This window comes from Diaphorina citri, unplaced genomic scaffold (assembly GCF_000475195.1).
Source record: "Diaphorina citri unplaced genomic scaffold, Diaci psyllid genome assembly version 1.1 scaffold17, whole genome shotgun sequence".
NCBI classification, from domain to species: Eukaryota; Metazoa; Arthropoda; class Insecta; order Hemiptera; family Psyllidae; genus Diaphorina; species Diaphorina citri.
The window spans coordinates 39,701-63,253 of record NW_007377455.1 but is presented as its reverse complement, the minus strand read 5'-3'; the positions used below and the strand labels follow the sequence as shown (position 1 = coordinate 63,253).

General features: G+C 35.6%; 3 protein-coding genes across 4 annotated transcripts; 2 read left to right on the top strand and 1 right to left on the bottom strand.

The window, feature by feature from the left end:
- The first annotated feature begins 368 nt into the window (after positions 1-368).
- Positions 369-4,274, top strand: LOC103507705 (endocuticle structural glycoprotein SgAbd-9-like). The gene is made up of 5 exons (XM_026822416.1): positions 369-471; positions 2,450-2,622; positions 2,946-3,082; positions 3,416-3,510; positions 3,797-4,274. The coding sequence occupies exons 1-5, from the start codon at positions 457-459 to the stop codon at positions 3,965-3,967; spliced, it is 591 nt and encodes a 196-aa protein (XP_026678217.1). The 5' UTR covers positions 369-456; the 3' UTR covers positions 3,968-4,274.
- Positions 4,275-4,460: 186 nt separating this feature from the next.
- On the bottom strand, positions 4,461-12,483 carry LOC103507696 (dopamine N-acetyltransferase-like). Of its 2 annotated transcripts, none has more exons than XM_017443457.2 (4): positions 12,363-12,483; positions 6,901-7,116; positions 6,076-6,345; positions 4,461-5,764 (listed from the first exon to the last, which is right to left on the bottom strand). In XM_017443457.2, the coding sequence occupies exons 2-4, from the start codon at positions 7,114-7,116 to the stop codon at positions 5,588-5,590; spliced, it is 663 nt and encodes a 220-aa protein (XP_017298946.1). In that variant the 5' UTR covers positions 12,363-12,483; the 3' UTR covers positions 4,461-5,587. The 2 variants fall into 2 exon arrangements, with proteins under 2 accessions (XP_017298946.1, XP_017298950.1); XM_017443461.2 differs by lacking the exon at positions 12,363-12,483 and adding an exon at positions 11,000-11,067.
- Positions 12,484-22,660: 10,177 nt separating this feature from the next.
- LOC103507586 (c-Myc-binding protein homolog) lies at positions 22,661-23,205 on the top strand. The gene has a single exon (XM_017443433.2). The coding sequence runs from the start codon at positions 22,756-22,758 to the stop codon at positions 23,089-23,091; it is 336 nt and encodes a 111-aa protein (XP_017298922.1). The 5' UTR covers positions 22,661-22,755; the 3' UTR covers positions 23,092-23,205.
- Positions 23,206-23,553: the final 348 nt, after the last annotated feature.

Below are 23,553 nucleotides of genomic sequence, written 5' to 3'. Positions count from 1 at the left end.
GATTCCAATAAAAAGTTACCTGTAAATTATTCGTAGAGAAGGCAAAGGCATTACTTACTTACCTGTTCTTTATTATCTATTTTCCTGCTGTACTTTAAATCGATAGCTGATTCTAGCTCCAAGAAAAGAGGAACACTAGAGAGAAGAAAATATCTGAAAAAAAAAAGTATCTCAAAAAATTTGTTTGGTATGAACTTTTTCATATAGGTGATTTTAGGTACATAGCATTGAAATAAATCAGAAACATTTTAATTAAGGCTAGATCTTAAAGTTTAGACTAAACAAAAACACACCCCCTTCTCCCTTGTTATTTGCAGAATAATGTTTGGTATATATGGGGGACTCATCCCAGAATTCAAACCAGTTACCTCTGAGCTTTCAACCAGTTCTATACGTGATTTTATCATCTGTTCAAATTTTATCTTTTTTGTTTCAAAAACGAACTTTTTTACGAAAATGTCTGCTCGTTGTGTAAGTGACTGGTGATTTTGTTCTTTTTCTTTACTGACGCTTCTGCATTTTTAGCAAAGTTCCATGAATCACTTCTTTTGTATTGTTTTAATTTTATCGTATTGGTGAATATTTAGGGAAAAAAGTATAAACAAGTAAAGTAGGTACAAGAATTTTGGAAATCGATGCATTTGTGCTTTTTACTTACGAAGATGGATTTTCACAAAATGTGCACCAATCAACTGTGGATTTGATTTTGCCCTAGTGATTTTTTGCTTTAATATTTTGAGGCTTTAAAGGAATAATCTAAACCTTTAAACTCTTTTAGTTGACTATTTTTTGCACCATTAATCAAAAGTTAAGATTTATAACAAGAAGAGTAACACTTTGAGAATTAAGTGATCCCCAGAGGATTTCTCGGGACAGCGGGACCAGAGGCTCCAAAGCGGGACTGTCCCGCCGAAAGCGGGACGTATGGTCAGCCTATGGATACTGCTCTTGGCATTGACTTCACCCATTGTCCCTCTTCGAATAAACCGTCATTATTGCCCAGCTCAAATGAGATATGATTTCCCTAATAACTATAGTGTCATTTGCGATAGAAGAATGAAATCATAATCATAAGACAATCATAATAACATTATCACACTTCCATATTATATCTACCAATTTATCTCTTTACAAATGTAACTTACGTACAGATCTTCACACGTAATCTCAAAATCCTCCAGGGTTTGTTTCTCAAATTAATTCAAATCTAATTACGAGCAACACTAACTACCTAAATCCATAGAGTACAACAACAAAATAAAAGAAAACGAAAGTGGCTCGTAGTAGCCAAACAAATGTTTGAACACAATAGATAAATGATTCTTCATTTTCATTCATGTGTGAACTTTTATATTGCTAATATTAATATGAGATGTGTATGATGACTGTTATAATATTTTATTAAATAATCTCAGATTTAATTAGCTAATTGAGGATTTGAATGTGATAAAAATGATGAAAAAAGTGTTTGATTCTGTCAAAAGCAATCCTCAGTCTTTTATTAAGTACCTTCTTCAATGAAATTCATACCAATGAAAAATGAGCTCTTTTAAAAGATTGCAAAAATTTAGACATTGCAATCCTTTATCTATAATCTTGCACAAATCTGTATGGAATTCAAAGTTATTCAAAATTATAATCCACTCACGTAATTCAGTTTTATTGTTACAAAGTAAATCAGACAGTGCTATTCTACCGTTTGAACTCATATTTGATTATGCCTATGTCCTCACGATCTTAACTTTTAGCTCTTCATATGGAGTAAACATGATTCAAATCCACTAACTATTCAAAGATAATATTATTCTATCTATATCTATGCACACTCATTTATACCACACATCAAACTCACCAGTTAGGTTCAAATCTATTCATATTGAAGAGTCCCAAGATTCTTGTTAAATTACTCTTATCGAAAAAATTACATAATTTAAATTCAAATATCAAATTTACAATTTTTGCATCCATGTTGGAAATCACGTCCTACATTTGAGTTTTGAAAAATTGCCCATGAATCTAATCGTAGTCTGGTTGAAAATAATGTCTGATTTAACACAATACCTAAGTAATGGAGACGACAAATTCACTATGTTCTTTAGTACGATTAGTGGAGATGACAAACTCACCAAGTTCTCTAATGTGATTAGTGGAGATGTCAAAAATACCAAGTGATTTCTTCTTACTAGTGGAGATGGCAATCTCACCGAGTTCTTCCACAAAGTCACCAAATTCTTTGATGTGTTTAGTGGAGATGACGATCTTACAAAACTCATAATGTCATAATCTTTGTTCCATAATCCAAAACCCATTAATAACCTTTTTCAACCTGAAAATAGTTGTAATTTAAAATGACCAGTCCATCGATTGAGTCTCAGTTCTCAAACTTATAAATACCTACCTACTATTCGTCAAAACATGAAACTCTATTTTCTCCCTTTTGTTTCAACAGGTATGTCTCGCTCTCTTCAGTCTGGTAGGAATGGCCGTATCCCAAATCACCGTTCCTCCCCCAGTAGTAGGACCATTTGGACCTCGCCCCTACTACCCTGGAGCACCAGGACAATTTGTGCCCATCCTACAACAAAACTATGATCTCAACCCAGATGGTTCTTACAACTTTGGGTAAGATATTCTTTACTTTGTTCTAGAGGTATCATTTTTCTAAGAGAGAATTATCAAGCTTTCAAGTATTCCTTTTACTTGTACCTACACCGCTATAGCATATTTTCCAAATTACTAAATAAATTTCAATTAATACCCATACCTATAACTTTTGAGCACTAGGTAACTGGATTTGAAAGCACTAGAAAATTTTAAAGCAAAGTACCTAGTAGGTATATTAGGTGTATAAGCTCACTAGATCTTGTACCTACTGTCTGCCTTCCTATTTGTCGTACTTGCCTTTAGCTTAACTATATCAACCATGTTTCTCTCTCGGTTTTCAGTTACCAATCTGCTGACGGTTCCAGTCGTAGAGAAGAAGGCGTTGTTAGGTTCCCAGGAGCTCCAGTGGCTCCAGGATACCCACCCCAAGGAGGAGATCTGGCCGTGAATGGAAACTACGCTTACATCAGTCCAGAAGGTAAGGGAAAACTATATCTTCATTTTCAAACTCTAGATATCTTCATATTTATAATATGAATAGGTAGTGTTTCTTATTATGTTAAGGCGGTCTCTCCTTGATCCCTTGTGTCACTTGTGTGCCGCGTCCATTTTTGTTTAGAAATATTGCACTGCTATAGTGTTTCTTGGGGAGGTATATTGTCATTTAATTCACCTTTAAGTATACATAAACATTGTGAGACTAAGAAGACTTGATTTGAAAACCATTACCCTACTCATAGTCTTAGGTATAGTATAGTTCAATAGCTCCCGGTTTCTTCTGTCTACTTAGCTCGTTTCCTTGTCCCTCCAGGTGCCAACATTGAAGTGAGCTACTACGCTGATGAGAACGGTTACCAACCCTCTGGTCCAGGCATCCACCCCGCCATCTTGAAAGCCGTCGCCTACCCCCAGAGGATTTCTCGGGACAGCGGGACCAGAGGCTCCAAAGCGGGACTGTCCCGCCGAAAGCGGGACGTATGGTCAGCCTATGCATGCCAATGCTTTCAAAAATCTAAAATTCTAAATAGGAATTTACCTATGTTAAACATCTTGAATTGATTAGTAAGTTTCTTTATTAAGAGGTATCAATGACTTATTTTATAAACCTTTTTAGTTTGTAATTTTGAACATACAGAATAGAATTCAATGGAGGAATGAAGAAGAGACCTTTGTCCAGTACGTATTAGGCAGACAAGTTGCCAAGGCGCGCGCTGAAAACGGCCAAGGAGGCCCACTGCCCATTGGAGCCCCAACCCCCTTCTCCCCCGCCCCATTCTCACCCACTCCCTACCCATATCCATACTCTACACCCATTCAACCTGTTGTCAGAGCCGCCAGATCAGTCGGAAAAGCTAGTCAGTAATTTTGTACCTAGTTTGTAAATAAAAAGTGATGTACAAAAACCAACCTTTTCCAATTTGATCGAGAAAAAAAAATCACTGTGTTTTTAGTTTACGTTATTTCTGATCTATTTCTTTCTCTTTATTTTATTCTCTCTCTTTCGTGTTTTCGTCACCTGTCTGACTCTATCTTTATTTGATTCATCTACGGATTCTACGATATAACTCATTTGATAGTATGAAGGGAAAACAATTTGCTCTAAAATAAGTCCAATGGTACACCATTCCTAAATATTAGGTACTCAGTTCTAATCAAATAATAACTCAAGGTACGTTAGTATCTCAGTAATGAATACCTAAGGAATGAGGAAGTTCCCAAAAGTTTAGAACAAAGATTCAACAAATTCCCTGAACACCTCGAATTGTAATCTTTTATAAGTTATAACTCAAGTTCAAATGGATCTATAATATTCGTTGACTCGTAGCGGCTAAAACCTAACCCCAAAAAAAAAAAAAAAAAAAAAAAAAAAAATACTGATGTCTTAATCCACACTCAACTTGAAGAAAATATTAACTCTAGACAATCCCTTCTTTCCTGTACTACTTGAGTGAAATCTTAAATTCAACTCCACCTCTAATAACAACATCATTCTTTGTGCTTACTTTTTTTTGTGCTGTGCAATGACTGCTTCTACTCAATTCTATTTTTATTGTCAACAAGAATATTGGTTATCACAGATAGCAAAAGAGTTAGAAAAAGTCAAATTAGAGGAAAGCAGAAATCTATTCGTTATTTCATCTTGGTAAATAATTTACACCTAAACTGAGATCAGAATAATGGATCATATTAACTTCCATAAAAAAATACATCTTAAGCTAGCTCCAGTACTAATTCCTTCACTAATCCCGCTGTACTTTGAGTCAAAAATAGATTTGGAAAGAATCAGGAAGTCAATCCCAGCTTTCAAGTTCTCTGTCTATGTGTAAAACAAGAACATACACCTAAATTTTGATTCTCCTTCAAGTCTCTCCAGGATTTTCCTCCTGAAAAATTACACCTCACAAATCTCATAATGTATTTCCTCATGCAATTCATTGTGCTATTCTGAACCATAAAATAGCATAATTTCACAGGCCATTAAGAATAAAATTATAAGTCGTAAGTTTTTAATTTTAGAATGAAAATACATAGTCTAGGTAACATCTAGCTATTGAAAATACATCAGAGGTAGATCTCATAGCGCATTTACAAAATTAATTCGAGTTATTTACGGTGTAAAGCTCCACCATAAAGATTTTTCACTAGAAATAAAGATAGGTAATTAGGTACGTAATCTGAGTAGGTACTTGATAATTCAACTTCTTGCACAAATCTAAATCTGATAATGTGTTAAGTACTTTAACTTTAAACTCCGAGAGACTAAAGTTTATTAGAATAATAACATCAACTCAACAAACACTCTAAGTATAACTTAAATAACCATTCTTCTCATATTAAACTCAGGTTCAGAGAGCAATTTAAAAGCCAAAATGTTTCATATGAAACCAAGAGATATTCACGAAAGCTTTATGTTACAGCCAACGCATATTTAAATGTTCCTTCTTGGAAGGTACGGTCAATGAGATTCAAACCTGCAACCTCTTCACTGCAGGATTTTCACCATGACTTTCAGCGAGGTATGAGGGGAGGGTGGGGTGAACATTGGTAGACCAGTGGCGGAATCTAGGTGGTTTCGATATTCCAACTCGATCAGAGTTTCTAGTCCCAACTTTGTAGAGATTTTCTGTGAGAATACACCAGTCGCGTCTACCTTGAATACCTGAGGGGAAAAAATGAATTTAAGGAAATGAAGATGTGGTTTTTACTTAAAATCAAATATTTGCCATGCAACAGTTAAAAGCTACATTATTAATATGCAGATATAATTAGTATTGTGGGTCTACATATCGGTACCTATTTACAATCTTCTATTTACAATCCAAACATAGTCGACCGGCCGTCGATAGACAAGGTGAATCTATGTTGTCGAGGCAGTGTGGACGGTTCAGTCGACATGGACCGACGGTCGGTCGACTATGTGTGGACACACCAAAAAGGAGCTATACAAAGGAAGTCGCAAAAATAGCTCACCTTGAATCCAGCTTTGGACGCAATATCGATACTCAATTTGAACAGTTCATTGGCCAGTCCGCGCCCCCTATAGTTGTTATCCACCGACAGAATTCGACATTCGAAAATAGATGTGACGTCATAGCGTGAGAACAAGTTGAGAGATTGGTTGAGATCGTAGAGCATGGAGAAAATCTGTTTGAATTTCTTATCGTTGAGGGTTTCCAACTTTTTGATGGCCTCATCCACATCTCCTTCGTGCTGAATGCCGTTCAGGGCAACGCCTATTACCTGTGGATGTGGAATGAGCTTCATTGGTACATCTATTTGAATAAAATTGTAGATTTGTCCGTAGGTACCTACATTGCTTAGAATCGTGAAATTTTGTGTATGGTGGTCCAGTACAAAGGACGGGTTTAACAACTAGTAGAAAATGAAATACCTATCTATGTGAACTGTTCTCATTTTTTATGGCACGAATACCTTATGGTCAATTGCTTCAAACGAAATTTAACACAAGTTTAAAAATCCCACCTATTACCTAGATGTCTTGTCGCTAACCGACACGAGTGGGTTCTGAGGCAGAAAAATAAAAGAAACCTTGAAAAGTAGGAACAAGGGGAATGATAGTGAGAGAAAACTCAAGGATATACCTCGGTAAAAGTGCAGAGTGACAGAAGAAAACTTAGAAAGGGTTATATAAGAAGAAGAAGGAGAGAAACCTCGAGAAGTACGAATTAAAGGGAAACTGTAAAGAAGAAAACTTGGAAAAGAGGAGAAACTGTATAGAAAAACTGTATAGAAAAAGAGGTAGAATGGCAGAATAATGGCGGAATATTCGATTACCTGTCCATTTCCATTGACCGCCATGACAGATAAATTATCCTGTAGGGTTAGAATACTGTGTAGTTCCAATTCCGAATGCCCTCTGCCTGTTTCGCAAAGACCAACACATTTATTCAAAGGTTCGTCGGCGAAGAAGTTGTAGCGTAAGTGTTCAATAACGTCGTTGTATTTGTCTTCAGGAATGGGATAGACGTAGTCTATTTCTTCTTTACTCATCTGGGGGAAAAGGAAAAATTAGAATAAATCAATACCTTTTTAGGTAACAAAGAATGGAACAAAACAGTACACCTACCTCTAGATAGGTAATAGAAAGTAAGAAATGAAATAGGTACCTAGTACACCTAAACAAAAGAGGGAAATAGGGAATATTCCCTGTTGATAATAATTGATATCAAATTATTTAATTTTATCGATTTATTATTAGAGCTTTACGGAGAGAAGATAGGTATCTAAAGCTGGGATAAAGGATTTTTTTTTTTTTATAGTAGCCTGCAAAATATTACAGTGTATGCAATGTGCACAACATTATATATGTTTGGCTCTAAAACAATATAAAGATCAGAAATTTTCTGATCAAGTTTTTGGAGTAAGTACCTAGGTACGTAATAAAAATCTTATCCAACAGTGTGGGGGTAGGGTTAGTACTGGCATCCTGCTGTCGGGCAATTGGGCATCCAAGTTTTAGTTGTAACGCTGTCAAATTTACTACGTAGGTATAACGTAGTACCTGAATACTTCGCACATTGATTTATTCAAGTTGCAATTTCCTATTTCTGAATTGTTAGACGTGTCAATTGTTTGCACTTCATTCTCTTTCAATGGCGCACAAGATTTTGTTTTGTAAAACACTCTTCACAAATAGCTTCTCGTCGAGACGCAATAACCTGTAAATTAAAGCATCCTGCGAGGAGACAAGAATTTTTACTATAAGTACGAGCGTAACATAAAATTACTACAAAACGTGCGAAGGGCACTCGAAACTTCTCTCGCTGAAGAGAATAGAGACGAGAAAAATGAGAAACGAAGAGAAAGAGGAGATAGAAGAGAGAACAAAATGAACAAGCTGGGACCGTCCCTCCGGGAATTATTTAGCCCGTAATTTATTCGACCGTGATTAAAGAAAATCAGTACCTATGTACCTACCTAATTTGTTTAATATTCAGTTTATTATTATTATTGAATTGATTTTTTGATTTTACTTTCATGTAATGATTTAAAATCAAGACCAGAGCCCGTTCTCCCTTTATTCCCAATATAAGGTTTAAGTCACCCATCCATTTATTGGCCTTGCTCGGCGTAGCTTAACATAGGTGATGCTAAAACCGGTCTTAAATTATCGACTGAAGTGTTATTTAAAATTTCCTCGCTTTGAGTTCATAGGTCATCGCGACAAATTTCAAGATCAGAGCTCATTTGTGTGAGAAAATGTGAAAAAAATCCCCCAAAAACCAGAAAGACCTTTAATTTGATATATAGGTCGACCAGGTTTGGATAAGTCCTTCTATGGGGACAGACAGACAGACCGACAGACGACACCGAAGCGAATACAATAGCCCGTCCCTTATACCTTTTTTTATTACTATCATAATAATAAAGGAAGGACGAGCTAAAAAGGGAAGGATGTTGAGAAGAGGAAATATAGGAAAAGGGAAAAGCGGAAAACAAGGAACAGATAGAGGAGAAAAGAAAAATGAATTATTGATGGGGCTTTTATCAAAACGGTTTATTAAATTTTTCCCTTTCACCGATCAAAATTTATCTCGGAATGCTTTCAGAATTTTTCATCTCTGCTTCGTGACAGGTATTGGGCCAAGAAGGGAGAGGGAATGAGGCCCGATATTGAGTTCTGTTAAACTCATATCTGAAGAGAAAGAGAAGAGAGAAAGAAATTCTAAAAGGAGAAAATAATAGAAAGGAATGCTGCACTGGGCGTTTATAGCGAGACAGTCTTGCTTTCTAAAGGGTAAAGCTTGTTGAGTGTCATTAGATTTTGAATGTCACAAAGAAGGTTACTAAATGTTGAATGTCACAAAGTAAGTTCTGCTAGATGTTAAATGCCACAAGCAGGTAGGTACTGCTAGATGTTGAATGTCACAAAGGTGTCACAAAGTACCACTACTTGATGCATTCGGGCCTGGAATACAATCATACAACACGAGAGAGAGAGAGAGAGAGAGAGAGAGAGAGAGAGAGAGAGAGGAGGGCTTTCTATTTTATTATACTGAACTTTTAATATTATGGAACAATGAATTTTCTGGCGTCTTGCAGGAAAAAGAGAAGTGAGATTTCTCTTCCATTCTTCTCATTTCAATTTGAAGTACGAGTATTTTCACTACTATTAAATTTACTTTGACTTTAGACTAGTACAGACAGTGACATTAGTACATTCATCATAGTGCTTGTGTAATTACATTATATCAAGTGCAGATCCGTAGATACAACTATGTTAGATAGATGTTTTTTCAAAGGAAAGCTGTCAAATAAGCTTGTATATTTTTTGAAACAGCATGATATTATCGGTAGGTATACTGAATGTAATGAATTTTTCAAAGCTATGCAACTTGCTGTTGATTTTACGAGACCTGAAGCAACATTCACAATGAATAGCTTCAAAGTTTCGAACGAGGAAGATGGGTATTAAAATTTTCCTTCAAATTTCAAACAGAACAATTTCCCTACTAAGACTTTTTCTTCCTCCTAGTATAGTTATCTCAAGTTTCAAGTGAATTATTCAACATCAAAGCTGGAAAGTAAACTTAAATTTCAGTCAACTAGGTAGAAGTCTGTTTTTGAGAAGCATGTCTCATGAAGAAAGTTAAAGGAAAGAAGTGAGCGTAAGTTTTAATAAAAAGCCTTGAAGCTCCATACCCTGTACAGTAAATAATAAATATTATATAACAGAGGAACAATTTTACAAAATATGAAAATATTTCTCTCGATTCCCACAGCAGAAAATACAGAGAGAGTTTTATTTAAATTGCTTTGAGAAATTTATAGTCAAAACCCTCCACGCGTTTTATGGTTGAAGACATAATCTGAAAATTAATACCAGCTAAGAGCTTTTAGCGTTGTGTGAAGAGAAACGTATGTAAAATCATGCAAGAGCTTCTGTAGGTAATGTAAAGTTGCAAGCAGCCCCACATAAAAATAAACGAGGACATTCTAGGTATTTTTATGTAAATTATATGTTTTCTAGATACGTTCTTCGGGCAAAATGTGTATAGGTATTAGGTAGTACCTTTATTTCAATAGTTAGCTCTCTGCTTCACATCAACATGACATGGAACTTTCCACCATTTATTCAACAGGAAAGAGGAAAAAAAGTTGTCAAATTTGCTTTGAATTTTATAAAAAGTTCAGCATCAGTATCATAAGTATCATAACTTGAAGCTTAAAAAATCTGGTGTGAACATCACACGAGTTCACCAAATTTCAAGTATCTAGCTCTTATCGTTCTCGAGATATTTTGTTTACAGACAGACAGACACACGGACCAATGGCTGAAACTTTGTATTTCGGCTTTAGGGGCCTCAAAACGTGTTTTGGCACTAAAAACTGACCATAGAAAATTTGACCCGATTACATTACTTTCCTTCCTATAGGATAAGGAAAGTAAAAACAGTTTCCAAAGTTCAGAAAAAATCTAATAAAATAAAATGTTTGAAGCTAGAAAATTAGACTATGGATAAGCACATTGCATATACAAAAAATTACCAGGCGGACATAGAAATTATGGATTAGTTAAAATTGTGGGTACAACTAACGAGCTATCATTATTATATCGAACAGTGATAAATCAATCGATAATCGGCATGGTCTGGTAAACGGCTCGTATTAATATACCTAAAAAAAAGCAAAACTAAATACAGTTAGCTAGTTTTTTTTTACTCTAAAATGTCTTTATTTATTTCATTGTGGCGTACTATTGTTTATTTATATTGCTCAATGGAGACTACATCAGAAGTATGTTTGTTCTTAAATGATTGAGAATACAATTTTATGCATATTACAAAGGAGTCAAACAAAAGCTCTCCAACTCCACAACTAAAATTACAACAGCATCACAAGCTTCCAAGCAAAGAGTAACAATTATTTTTACCTTTTGTCCGCCAAAATTCTTACAAACTCTCACTATCACTGTGCATTTCCGTGGAGAAACTAATTTTCAATGTGCTTCAGAAAAACATTACGCCTATGCCAAAACATCTAGTTGCTGGGTAACGCTTAATAATAAACAAATAAACAAGCGTGAACTCTCAACACGGGGAAGAGAAGACAATAAACAATCCCTTGTTTTCTAGTTGTCAAAATAAATTAACCCGAGATCCGTTCGGGTTGAAGATTCGTCTGGGCTGGCAGAGAATTTGTCATCATATCTGTTGTCCATCTGATTTTCAAGGGTTGAGACTGAGGATAAATTGGCACAAAACTGTTAGTAATGGAACAACTTGTTCTAAGCTGACAGTTTGAATAAAGCACTACTTATCCACTATCCTAAAAGTTATACTTTTCTTACAAATTAGTTATGTATTTAGAGCATACTATGTACATAGATTATGATAACATTTCCAAGAATAGGTACCTTAAATACAGACTGCCAACATTAAAATTTGCACCCCTTTAATGTTGTGTTTGTTGTACCTACATGGTACAATGTATAGGAACAGCGTTTTATCATACAAAGAAGTAGGTACCTGATGTGAACTTTCATAGAGAAAACCTATAAAGTAAGAAAGTTACGAAGAAAAAGTACCTACTTGACATTTTGAAGTGGAAAATAACATGAACTCAATTATATTTTAATGAGGTACCTACATAAGAAAAAAGAAATCTCATCTTACTTATCGCTTATCGTAGATGAAGGCTCAGAATAGGTACCTTTATTATCATCTAATTTAGTGCTGCATTTGTGTATTCCTAGTATCTTGAGAACGGCTTTTACTTTTTCAAGATTATATTTAACGGGGTCTCAACAAAGTAGGCAATTTATAAATTTCATAAATATGGCCAGAGATGGTGTCTCGAGATTGCATGCAGTAAAGTACGGGAAAACTGTAGGAAGAATATGGCCTTTATGCTATTTTTTCCATTGAAAAAAAACAACAAATTGTATTAAAAATTTAAAAAAAAAAAATCAAAGTTACACTTATTTAATAAGATAAATAAGTGTAACCTTTGATTTTTTACTTACTAATATGAAAAGAAGCTGCTGCAATTAAGACTGTAATTAAAATAAAAGAGACGTGATTGGCAGTTTACCAATAGGTTATTTTATTGAAGTATTACATAAATCCTCAACACCCTAATAATATACACGAGTATCTATTCAAAGAAATTAATGAAAACAGGACTTTTGCAAATGAAAAAAGCGTGCAACCAGCGTGCTTAAAAGTAAATCATTTTATAAATAATAAAAAATTATAATGAAAGAAAAGATATTAAAGTAATACTATAACTCTTACCTTTGTATTGATAGTTAAAAATGAAATCAAGCCAAAAGCCTTTTTCTTTTCTCAAAGGAATTTTCGAACTTAAAAAAGACAAGACCACTCCTTCTGTGCTGATAAAAATGAATTGAGTACAGCACGAAACTAATATCAGGGATTTATCGTACACAGAGGCCGTTGTCATAGTAACCACTAGTTGCATGGGAAGCTGTGATGGGGTCCCTTCAGGCAAGCGTTCAGACTTGCAGTTAGTCAGGAAGAAACAAATTTGGCCTGGAATATGTCCACAGGATTGAAGGACCCTGTCTTGTCCTGATAGGTTTAATAATCTGTAGGGGTCTGTGAGGACTCCACAGGAGAAATTTGAAGCTATTTATTTCCCCCGATCCCCATTACACCGGTTGGACAAGGTTACAGAATAAAAAAAACATATCGTTTGAAAAGATAGTATTTACCCATCAGTCTAAATTATAGTAGCTTATTCCTTACACGTTCCATCAAGTACTAACCGAGTCCTGACAAAATGCTTTATATCAAAAACTAGTCTAATGAACCTATTATACTAATAAGCTTTTCTCGGTTTCTGTCGACAACCGACAACGACAATCCGAGCTTTTCAAAGGATTTCATTTCCTGAGTAATGAACAACAGAAATTTCCCGCAATATAACTTTGACATGGGTAGGAATGGTCGCATCTGCAACTCAAGGTAAAGGGGGATCTGGAAGTTTGAAAAATTTTCCATGTCGACATAAAACTCTTCGAAACTTTTTTTGTCATCGTGAAATTGAAATTCTCAATAGAAATTGGAAAACTACGAATTAAAGTGAAAAGTTTTTTTTTTTTTCTTAAATTTTAAAATAAAACAAAAAAGTTAAACCGAGGTAACTTATTAATTCCGCAACCCTTCAGTCAGTTGATTTTCCAGACAAATCTGCTTGAGACATTGATAAATAATGAGGTTATTGAGCGTTCGTACGATTTTTCCGCTGTTCATTCAAATGTAGGCAAAAATATTTATTTCTCTTGCAATAAAATTTTCATTGTACCTATTTAAATTTTAGAATAATAAAGTACACGTAGGTATATACTTACCCACTTTCAATCCAATTCTGTCTCACCCTCTCATTTAGGCTTGCCAAACGTCCCGAATTGGCCGGGACAGTCCCGAATTTCAGGGGGTGTCCCGGCGTCCCGTTCAGTTTTTTCATTTTGGGGCGTTTTGTCCCGAATTTCCGTTTTTGTCCCAGAAAAAGGTCGCGGATTTTGCGATTATGTTCGCTCGCGATTTTGTTCGCGGATTTCGCGATTATGTTCGCGGATTTCGCGATTATGTTCGCGGATTTCGCGATTATGTTCACGGATTTGCGATTATGTGCGGATTTGCGATTATGTTCGCGGATTTGGCGATTATGTTCGCGGATTTCGCGATTTTGTTCGCGGATTTGGCGATTATGTTCGCGGATTTCTATGTTTCGCGATTTTGTTCGCGGATTTCGCGATTATGTTCGCGGATTTCGCGATTATGTTCGCGGATTTCGCGATTATGTTCACGGATTTTATGTTCGCGGATTTCGCGATTATGTTCGCGGATTTCGCGATTATGTTCGCGGATTTGGCGATTTTGTACGCGGATTTCGTGATATGTTCGCGGGTTTGCGATTATGTGCTTCGCGATTTTGTTCGCGGATTTCGCGATTATGTTCGCGGATTTCGCGATTATGTTCGCGGATTTCGCGATTATGTTCACGGATTTCGATTATGTTCGCGGATTTGCGATTATGTTCGCGGATTTGGCGATTTTGTTCGCGGATTTGGCGATTTTGTTCGCGGATTTGGCGATTTTGTTCGCGGATTTTATTATGTTCGCGGATTTGGCAATTATGTTCGCGGATTCGCGTCCCGAATCGACATTTTGGATATTTGGCAAGCCTACTCATAATATACCTACCCTACTCTAAAACTTGGTAAATTTGACACATCCACTAAGATTTCTCTCTTTTGCTCTACGCATTGTGTTCTTGGTACTCTTGAGTCTTGATAGTATCCTTTTTGCTTACAAATTCTGTCGATAAGGAGTCTCAAGATTTATAGATAGGTTCAATTTGAAAGTGTAATTTTAACGTCCATTTAAACTTGAAGAAATGATGTGTAATAAAATCGTATGATCAATTTTCAACTATCACAAATCGACTCTGGGTCGTTCAATATTCAATCATAAATTCATGACAGTACTAGAAAAATGTCCCTATATTTTTCTGCTTGATTGATAAGTCTATTATTTACCCTCCATACTATCTTATCTAACGCCTGCTCCCTTCTCTCTCAAGTTTTTCTCAACCTTGATTATCTCCTTTTTACTTGCCCTGTCTTAAACTTTCGTTTTGGGCCTGAGATCTTCCTCTGCCATAATCATAGCTGCTTAACGTTGTAAACCTACCCACCTTCAATTTTATCGACGGAATGTCTAATTTCCATGATTACATTGTTGTTAAATACCGATGACAACCAAACAGTCGTTATCTCACTGGATGTACATAACTGTTGTAGGAACCTTCAACTGATTGGCATTGTTTTTCATGGCTGTATAATCTACCTAGAACACGTAGTATTGAGATATCTCCTGATATGTTCCACTGAGACGGAGAAGATGTAAAAGTAATAGCAAAGATTTGTGAGGTCATGGTCGAAGAATAGGGTTATGAGATTAGTAGGTACACTACACATCACACGTATAGAGTGGCAATAGAGTGTACAGAGTGTATAAGAGACATGTATAGAGTATAAGCAGTGTGTACAGAGTGTAACCAGTGTGTAGTGTGTCAGTGTAGGTAGGGAATTTTTTAGCCCGTAGTTTATTCGATCGTGATTAGAGAAAATCAGTACCTATGTAGTATGTACCTACCTAATTTGTTTAATATTCAGTTTATTATCATGCTTGATTTGATTTTTTGACTTTACTTTCTTGTAATGATTTAAAATCAAGACTAGAGCCCGTTCTCCCTTTATTCCCAATCTAATGTTCAAGTCACCCATCCCTTTATTGGCCTTGCTCGGCGTAGCTTAACACATTGACGCGTTCTCCCTTTATTCCCAAATCTTGATTTGATTTTTTGATTTTACTTTCATGTAATGATTTAAAATCAAGACTAGAGCCCGTTCTACCTTTATTCCCAATATGTTTAAGTCACCCATCCATTTATTGGCCTTGCTCGGCGTAGCTTAACATAGGTGACGCTAAAACCGGTCTTAAATGCCGACTGAAGTGTTATCTAAAACTTTCTCGCTTTGAGTTCATAGGTCGTCGCGACAAATTTCAAGATCAGAGCTCATTTTGTGTGAGAAAATGTGAAAAAAATCCCCCAAAAACCAGGTTTTTTGGCTTTTTGGTCTTCTGGACAAAATTTGCTCCACCACTTTCGTGTTCCTGGTAAAAAGACCTTTACTTTGATATATGACCCCAAGTCCTAAAAAAAGAATCTCAAAATAGAGAAACATAGTAGTGCACCAATATTATACCTGTAGTTGTAGATAGGCTGCCGTTAAGGCCACAAACTAATTATGTGGGCTCATATACCGCAACGTTTCTATGTGAGACCCGCGACATTTTTTTCTCAGTGTACACGGACCATATCTATCTTTTTAATTAGTGCCTACCTACGTGCTTCATCATTATTAAGCCTTTGTGTAGGTTTTCCCAAGTTCGTTTCCACTCTACAATAATAATTATATCATAACACATTATCATCCACCTTCCACACAATACTAGTCTCTTTTCATACGAGGCTCACCTTCTCACTTGTCCTGACCTCCCTGAAACTTGCACCATCGAGGATCTGCAAGTCGCAAACGACAAGGCAGTTGCAGTGACTAGATATTGGACGAACTAGATCCAAACAACTTGACAAAATGGTGATCTGGACTCGGAAAGTAAAAAGTATGGCATTCTCAAATGAAGACATTGTTATTACTGGACGTATCAAACAATTAACTGCAAATGACGACGTTCCATGTTCCAGTTTTCTTTTGAGAACAAGTTTCTTGCTTTTTTCTCATCATTAAAATCTCCCTCACACAAGGAAAAAATAAGAACGAATGAGAGAGTCTTTTCATATGCCCAAGCCCGAGTAGGTTGTTCTCTGCTCGTGATTTATGACTCGTCTAACTGTAGCTTCGTTTTCTACCCCTGCTTTTCTTCTCCCTCTCTTGTCCTCCTACTTCATGTTTATCAAAATCAAAGTCTCTTTTCATATGCCCAAGCCCGAGTAGGTTGTTCTCTGCTCGTGATTTATGACTCGTCTAACTGTAGCTTCGTTTTCTACCCCTGCTTATCTTCTCCCTCTCTTGTCCTCCTACTTCATGTTTATCAAAAGTTCCAACTAGAACTTCATGTATGACAAACTCTGCTCAACAAACTACGGGAGTGAAGGGAGAAAAGAAGCTAGCTGGAATGAAAGAAGTGGGTTAGAATTAGTATGAGTGAGTGAGTGAGTGAGTCAGTCAGTCAGTCAGTTACACAAGGGGCTGTATATATTTAGGATAATACCTACTAGGTATGTCATAGTAAAATATTAATAGGTAGTTGTAGTAAAATAAATTTTAAGTGTTGCTATGTTACTATAGACTTTAGTATCTATTACTATACCTACCGTTATACTATGTATCTACATTACATGACGTTTATAAAACCACTCCATTGTGTGGTAAACCTCGGATCTTTTATGTGATGGTTTCATTAAAAAGCATCAAAATTTATTACAAATTCTACAAATACCCACAAACCTTTAATGCTTCTCTACTATATCATAAATGCTATAATACTTTGTTAGAGGTACCTTCATAAGTTGTACCTATATATATAACCTTAATAACCTATCTATTTATCCACACTCACGAGCAAAAAAAAATCGGACCATATTGGGTTGAAATTTAGAAACAATCCATTTTCACCCCCTGAGGCCATCATCAGGATTGATTATCTAAATTTATTTTTTGGTCTGAATTTTAAAATAAATCATTTGTGGTGAGACCCAATTTAAGCATCACAGATCCACATGAATTTCTCCTTTTTGGTGCTTTTCCTACCTATTGGCAGAAGAACATCGAAAAATGAAGATTTGAATAGGTGATAACTCCGGTCCTGATTGTCGGATCAAGCTCAAACCTGAACCAAAGTATGTGCTGCGTTCTTTAAGACCTTTGATATGATGTATCACAACTATAGGGGGTTCTCATTTAAATTTTAAAGTTGGTGCCTCTGGGACCACCCCTGGGGACCCTCAAGAATTTCGAGTAGGTACCTCCCAAAATTCTTTATCATAATGTAAAATGTAAATGCAGTTTCTTTGTGTTATTATAAACCGCATCTTCCTAGCCCATCTAGAAGTGGGTTAGAATTAGTATGAGTGAGTCAGTGAGTCAGTTACACAAGGGGCTGTATATATTTTAGATACTACTTACAATACTTGATTTCCTCATGAGCATCACTAATCACTTTATAGGTAATTTAGTAGGTACTAAGTAAAGTACCTAAACAAGAGTTCTAGTAACTTTAAAACTAATAAAATAATTATGATATTAGCAAGAACCATAAAATGTGTAGAACTTCAAATGCTGATTAGGTAAACATGAACCTAAGTACATACAGCCTCATTATTATTGTGTCATCCAACATTCAAGTGACTAATTTAGTAATTCATTTTATAAACACACGAAACATTAGACAATATTGCAAATTACCTGAGACATCAGATTTAGTATCTATAAATGATGAGCAATTTAATTCGGTAGATTTTACTCTGAAATAATGGAATCGAACCCAGTATTTTACTAGTTACAGAAGACACAACGCAAGGGTAAGACGACCGATCATCTTGGGGGAAAAACTTGTGACTCAAAATTACTTGTAAGTTCATTAGTCATCTTAAAAAATTAAATCAAGAGAATAAAGAAAAAAAACATACTTCAATAGAAAAGAATCAGAGGAAAACACTTGTTTATTTTCGCTTCCAAAAACAGCTTAGTCTCAACAAAAAATATCAAATAATAAAAAAGGTAGATAGACTTATTTGCACTAAAATATAGGTAGAATAAGTAATAATTAAAATGGTCTGAACTTGTGATTAAAATACTTAATATGATTAAATTTACAGTAGCAAATACTTGATTCTTAACTTACAATATATTTTTGAAATACAATTAACATCAATAAAATATATCTCAAGAAATGAATATAAATTAATATCCAACACTTATTCTGATTAGGTAGGTAGATTTTTTTATGAGATAATTATCAATAATTCCTAAATAATAGTAATAATTATAATAAAACCAATAAAATTATAGCTAGGTATTTGCCCTTATGTCGAGAGCCTCTTCTAGACTCCAAACAAGAATTAGGTAGAAGTGAAAAAAGACATTCTTTGTCGATCATTATAGCTAGAAGTGGGTTAGAATTAGTATGAGTGAGTGAGTCAGTCAGTCAGTCAGTGAGTCAGTTACACAAGCGGCTGTATTAAGTTTAGATGACAAAATAGAGAAGAAAATAAGTGTAAGACGAAGTACCGAAGTCGTGATAAATGTAACATTATTTATTCAGGGTGGGTCCTGGGAATTTCATCATTTATAATAAAATAGAATAGATAGGTACTAACATATGTACTTAATAAATTCACCTGCCTGCTGATGAGTTTTGAAGTTTCAAATTAGATTGAGGAAAAAGGAAAACAGTTTGTAATATGCAGGATCATGAGTACATAATTATGTTTTAGATCCAGTGTTAACCTTTTTGGGAACTCTTTAAACTGTTTTCGGACTTCTCAATAGGAAACTATATTTTAACAATGAGTCCCCGAAGGGTGATTGTAGTGACCTACACCTCTTTTAGGTCACATATGATTTATGATTATTGAGGTCAATTTATCAATCTCTTATGACCAGGAAGGTTTCAGGTCCTGTGAAAAGGTCAACATCATCCAAAATGCAATCTATTCCAAACTTTATATCATCGACCGACAGTATTTTAAAATACCACAATAATAAAATAGACAAACACAAATGCAATATCGAGTTCCCTATTGGAACTTCCGTTGTACACGTAGAGGAAATACTATTTTTCCTGCAAAGAAGAACAAGAAGAGGGGGAAAATCATTATTTATGAGGTATTGGAACTTGTTGTACACGTATAGAGAAATACTATTTTTCCTGCAAAGAAGAACAAGAAGAGGGGGAAAATCATTATTTATGAGGTACCTACGTCCTGGGAAACCTTTTGCAACTAGAAGGAAGATGAAAAAAAGTCCCTTATTTATCACTATTATAACACGTTTCTCAATAAGAAAAGGTAGGTAATGTAGGTGTATTAGATATACGTATCCGTATAGTAGTCGTATAGGTATACGTTCTTCCCGCTTCCCGAATTTCATATTTTTCTATCAATAGAGGGGGGTTTTCCTACGAAATTTAAAACATATAAGTAGGTATGTATTTTTCTATAGTATAATATGAATATTGAATATTTGAGAATTTGGACAATAGGTATAAGTTCTTCCCGCTTCCCGAATTTCATATTTTTCTATCAATAGAGGGGGGTTTTCCTACGAAATTTAAAACATATAAGTATGTATTTTTCTATAGTATAATATGAATATTGAATATTTGAGAATTTGGACTCAACAAGTATCACATTGCCAACTTTCTCATTGAAAAATACATGGCGACCTTTCTTGAGAAAGATGACCGCTTTCAAATTTAGGATGTCATTTTGTTCTTCTCCTTTCGGCGTATCTCCTTTTGAATCTGCGGATTCCTTTTTCGACTTTTCAGGGGCTCCTTTTTTTGAAACCTTTGTGGAAGTTTTTTCCTTTGTCTTCAAAATATCCTTCAAGTGGCGTCGTTGTGGATCCAACACGTTGAAGTGACTCCATTTCTCTTGGTAAGCCATTTTCCAGAAGATCAAGTCTCCATTCTCATGTAGAGTGACAAGAAGTTGCGGTGCGTACACAGCACCTAGGTACACAGGACTTACTGTCTCATCCCAGTCTTTACGTCGCTTGAACTTCATGTCATATTGAATAATGTGGTTATAACATCCGGCCACTACGAGCTGATTGTTATATTCGTCCATCAGTCTGACAGGGGCCAGACCCCTAGCCGCCAACATGTTGTCCTTGGGCTTGATTGATATTTCCTCCAAGACTTTGCCTGTCCGGATGTGGCGTATTTTGATTGATCCATTTGAGGCGCCTGTGAAGAACCGGTTTTCCTTGTCGTTCAAAAACAAACAAGTGATGTTGAAATCCGTCAGATAACACGAGGTTCCGATGTCAGAGTGAGCATTCTTGATATGATACAAGACAATGTTATCAAATGGATCCCAGCCTTGTATATCCGTGCTTGCATAGCATACAATTAGGATTTCATACTTGATACTATACTGCATGTGGCTTGCAGGTGAAGGATAAGTATATCCCATGGTGGGATAAAATTTTCTCCGTCTAATAAAATCAAAATTAATCCGAAAGTTTTTTATTTTATTTATTTGATTACACGCTAAAAATCCGAAAGTAAAATATCGCCAACGAGTATTGGTATTGGCTACTTATTAGTAAATTTTCTCATGATACCGCAAATAATATAAGTCTCGGATCTTTGGCTGTTACTGTCTACGATATTACATACAAACATGGAAAAACAAAACATCACATGGAGGAAAAAAAAAAAAATCTGGTGTGAAGATCACACGACTTTCTATTAGATACATTTGCGAATACGTATTTGAAAAAAAAAAAAAAAAAAAAACATGAAAATTTTTCAGTCCCAAGCCGCCTAAATGGCGGCCGATTTTTGGTCAAAAAATTTCCATCTCAAAATACTCCCCATATAATAAGAAATCGTTTAAAATGTTCAAAAATTGAACTTTTTTTTATTTTTCTAAGTCCCAGCGGCCGATTTTTGGTGGAAAATTTTCTATCTTAAAATACTCCCCGTGTAATAAGGAATCATATAAAGTATCAAAAAAATTGGATTTTTTTTGTCTAAAAATAACATTGACTTTAGTTGATACCTGGATGAGTGACTGTCCGATTTTTAACAAATTGTTACAGTCGCGTCCTTGGACCATACCGGTATAGCATACCAAATGTCATCGCTCTACGACAAACCGTTCGTGAGATATTTTGTATACAACATTTTCCCATTTAAGCATGAAGAAACATTGACTTTGGTTGATATCTGGATGAGTGACTGTCCGATTTTTACCAAATTGTTACAGTCGCGTCCTTGGACAAAACCGGTATAGCATACCAAATTTTTTCTAAAAATAACATTGACTTTAGTTGATACCTGGATGAGTGACTGTCCGATTTTTAACAAATTGTTACAGTCGCGTCCTTGGACAAAACCGGTATAGCATACCCTGCATACCAAAGTTCATCGCTCTACGACAAACTGTTCTTGAGATATTTTGTATACAAACTTTTCACATTTTCTACGAAATAAGGGTTAAGTAACACACTGAGCGCCATAGCATTCAATGTTGTAATGAATGCAATGATCATACTAATAATAGCAACGGAATTTATGCATTGGAAAAATGTTATGAAAATCTTTTGTTACTTTTCTTGTTCAATAAGCTCAGCCATACAATGTCACAAAAGTTTCAAGTGCACTGAAAAGTAGATACTTTCGTTTCTCATTTTCAGTCATGGTCTTGTCTTTTGCAGCACCCAAAATGATAAGCTCGAAACAAGTCTATTATCATCGTATGTCTATAGTCTCTAACACCATTATTAGATTTACGATGCAACGCGACATGGAATATCACATATCTGGAAGCTCAAAATAACACGTCCAATTAGTTGGAAAGTTACATACGTGGAATTTCACAACTTCACGTAACTTTTCGAATATCCTACGGAAAGTCATAACGTTCTAACACGTAAACTATAAACATATATTACGCTCAGTTATACGTAGAATATTATAGTGAAATAAACTTGTATGGCAGCTCGGTTAGTACAAAAAACAATACCAACACCAAATCTCCACCCTCCTACAGTCAAAGCTGAATACTACTAAGCACTGCTAAACTGGGATATAGCCGAAGCGAATACAATAGTCCGTCCACTATACCTTTTATTATTAGTAATAATAAAGGAAGGACGGACCTGGAATGAAATCTTGGCAGCGAACGAAATGTGTTTCCAAAATAGCTCCATGAATATTCCAACCAGTCAATTAATTTTATTCCACAGAACCTCCTGGAATGAAATCTTGGCAGCGAACGAAATATGTTTCCAATAGCTCCATGAATATTCCAACCAGTCAATTAATTTTATTCCACAGAACTTCATTAATTTCAATAAATATCCCAACAGTTTAAGATTTTCATCGAGGTAAGCCAATCACGATGAGTTTTATTCCCGAAACTCCGAATGAGAAAAACAAAGAGGCGTTCCGCCGTTATTTGGAACAGTCGGGTGTTGTAGACGCCATAACCAGTGCCCTGGTCATGTTGTACTCCATAGAAGAGAAACCAGAAGACCCTCTGGATTTCATCCGCAGAAATTTGGGAGACGAGAGACCAGAAGTGGCAGAGTACGAGGCAGTACTACAAGACTTGGATGAAGCCAAGGCTGAACTAGATCAATTGACTGCCACCGTGGCTAACTTGAAGGAAAGACTTTCCAAGTATGAGGTCGTGGAATCTGACCAGCCTATCAGTGATGATAACAGTGCAATTTGAAACAAATAATACATGCGAATCACACGAAAACTCCATGACGTGAATCAATGATCATGACAGAACTTTTAAATATTTCCCCAGTTACTTTTTCTGCGTCAACATCTGTACTTCGCCATTTGCGTCACATGGACATGTATTGTCTCCCAAGTTCTAATCAACAAAGTGCCATACACACACATAGAGGTCAAAACTGTTGATGATAGCCATAACTGTCGCTTCTCATTTTAATATTATGTTAAGTAACAATTACTTTGGTTAATATCTGGATGGGTGACTATCCGATTTTTACCAAATTGTTACAGTCGCATCCTTGGACCATACCTGGATATCATACCAAACTTCATCGCTTTACGACAAACCGTTCTTGAGATATTTTGTATAAAAACCACTTTTTTGACATCAGGGGATCCCAAAACGGATACCAAACTTCATCGCTTTACGACAAACCGTTCTTGAGATATT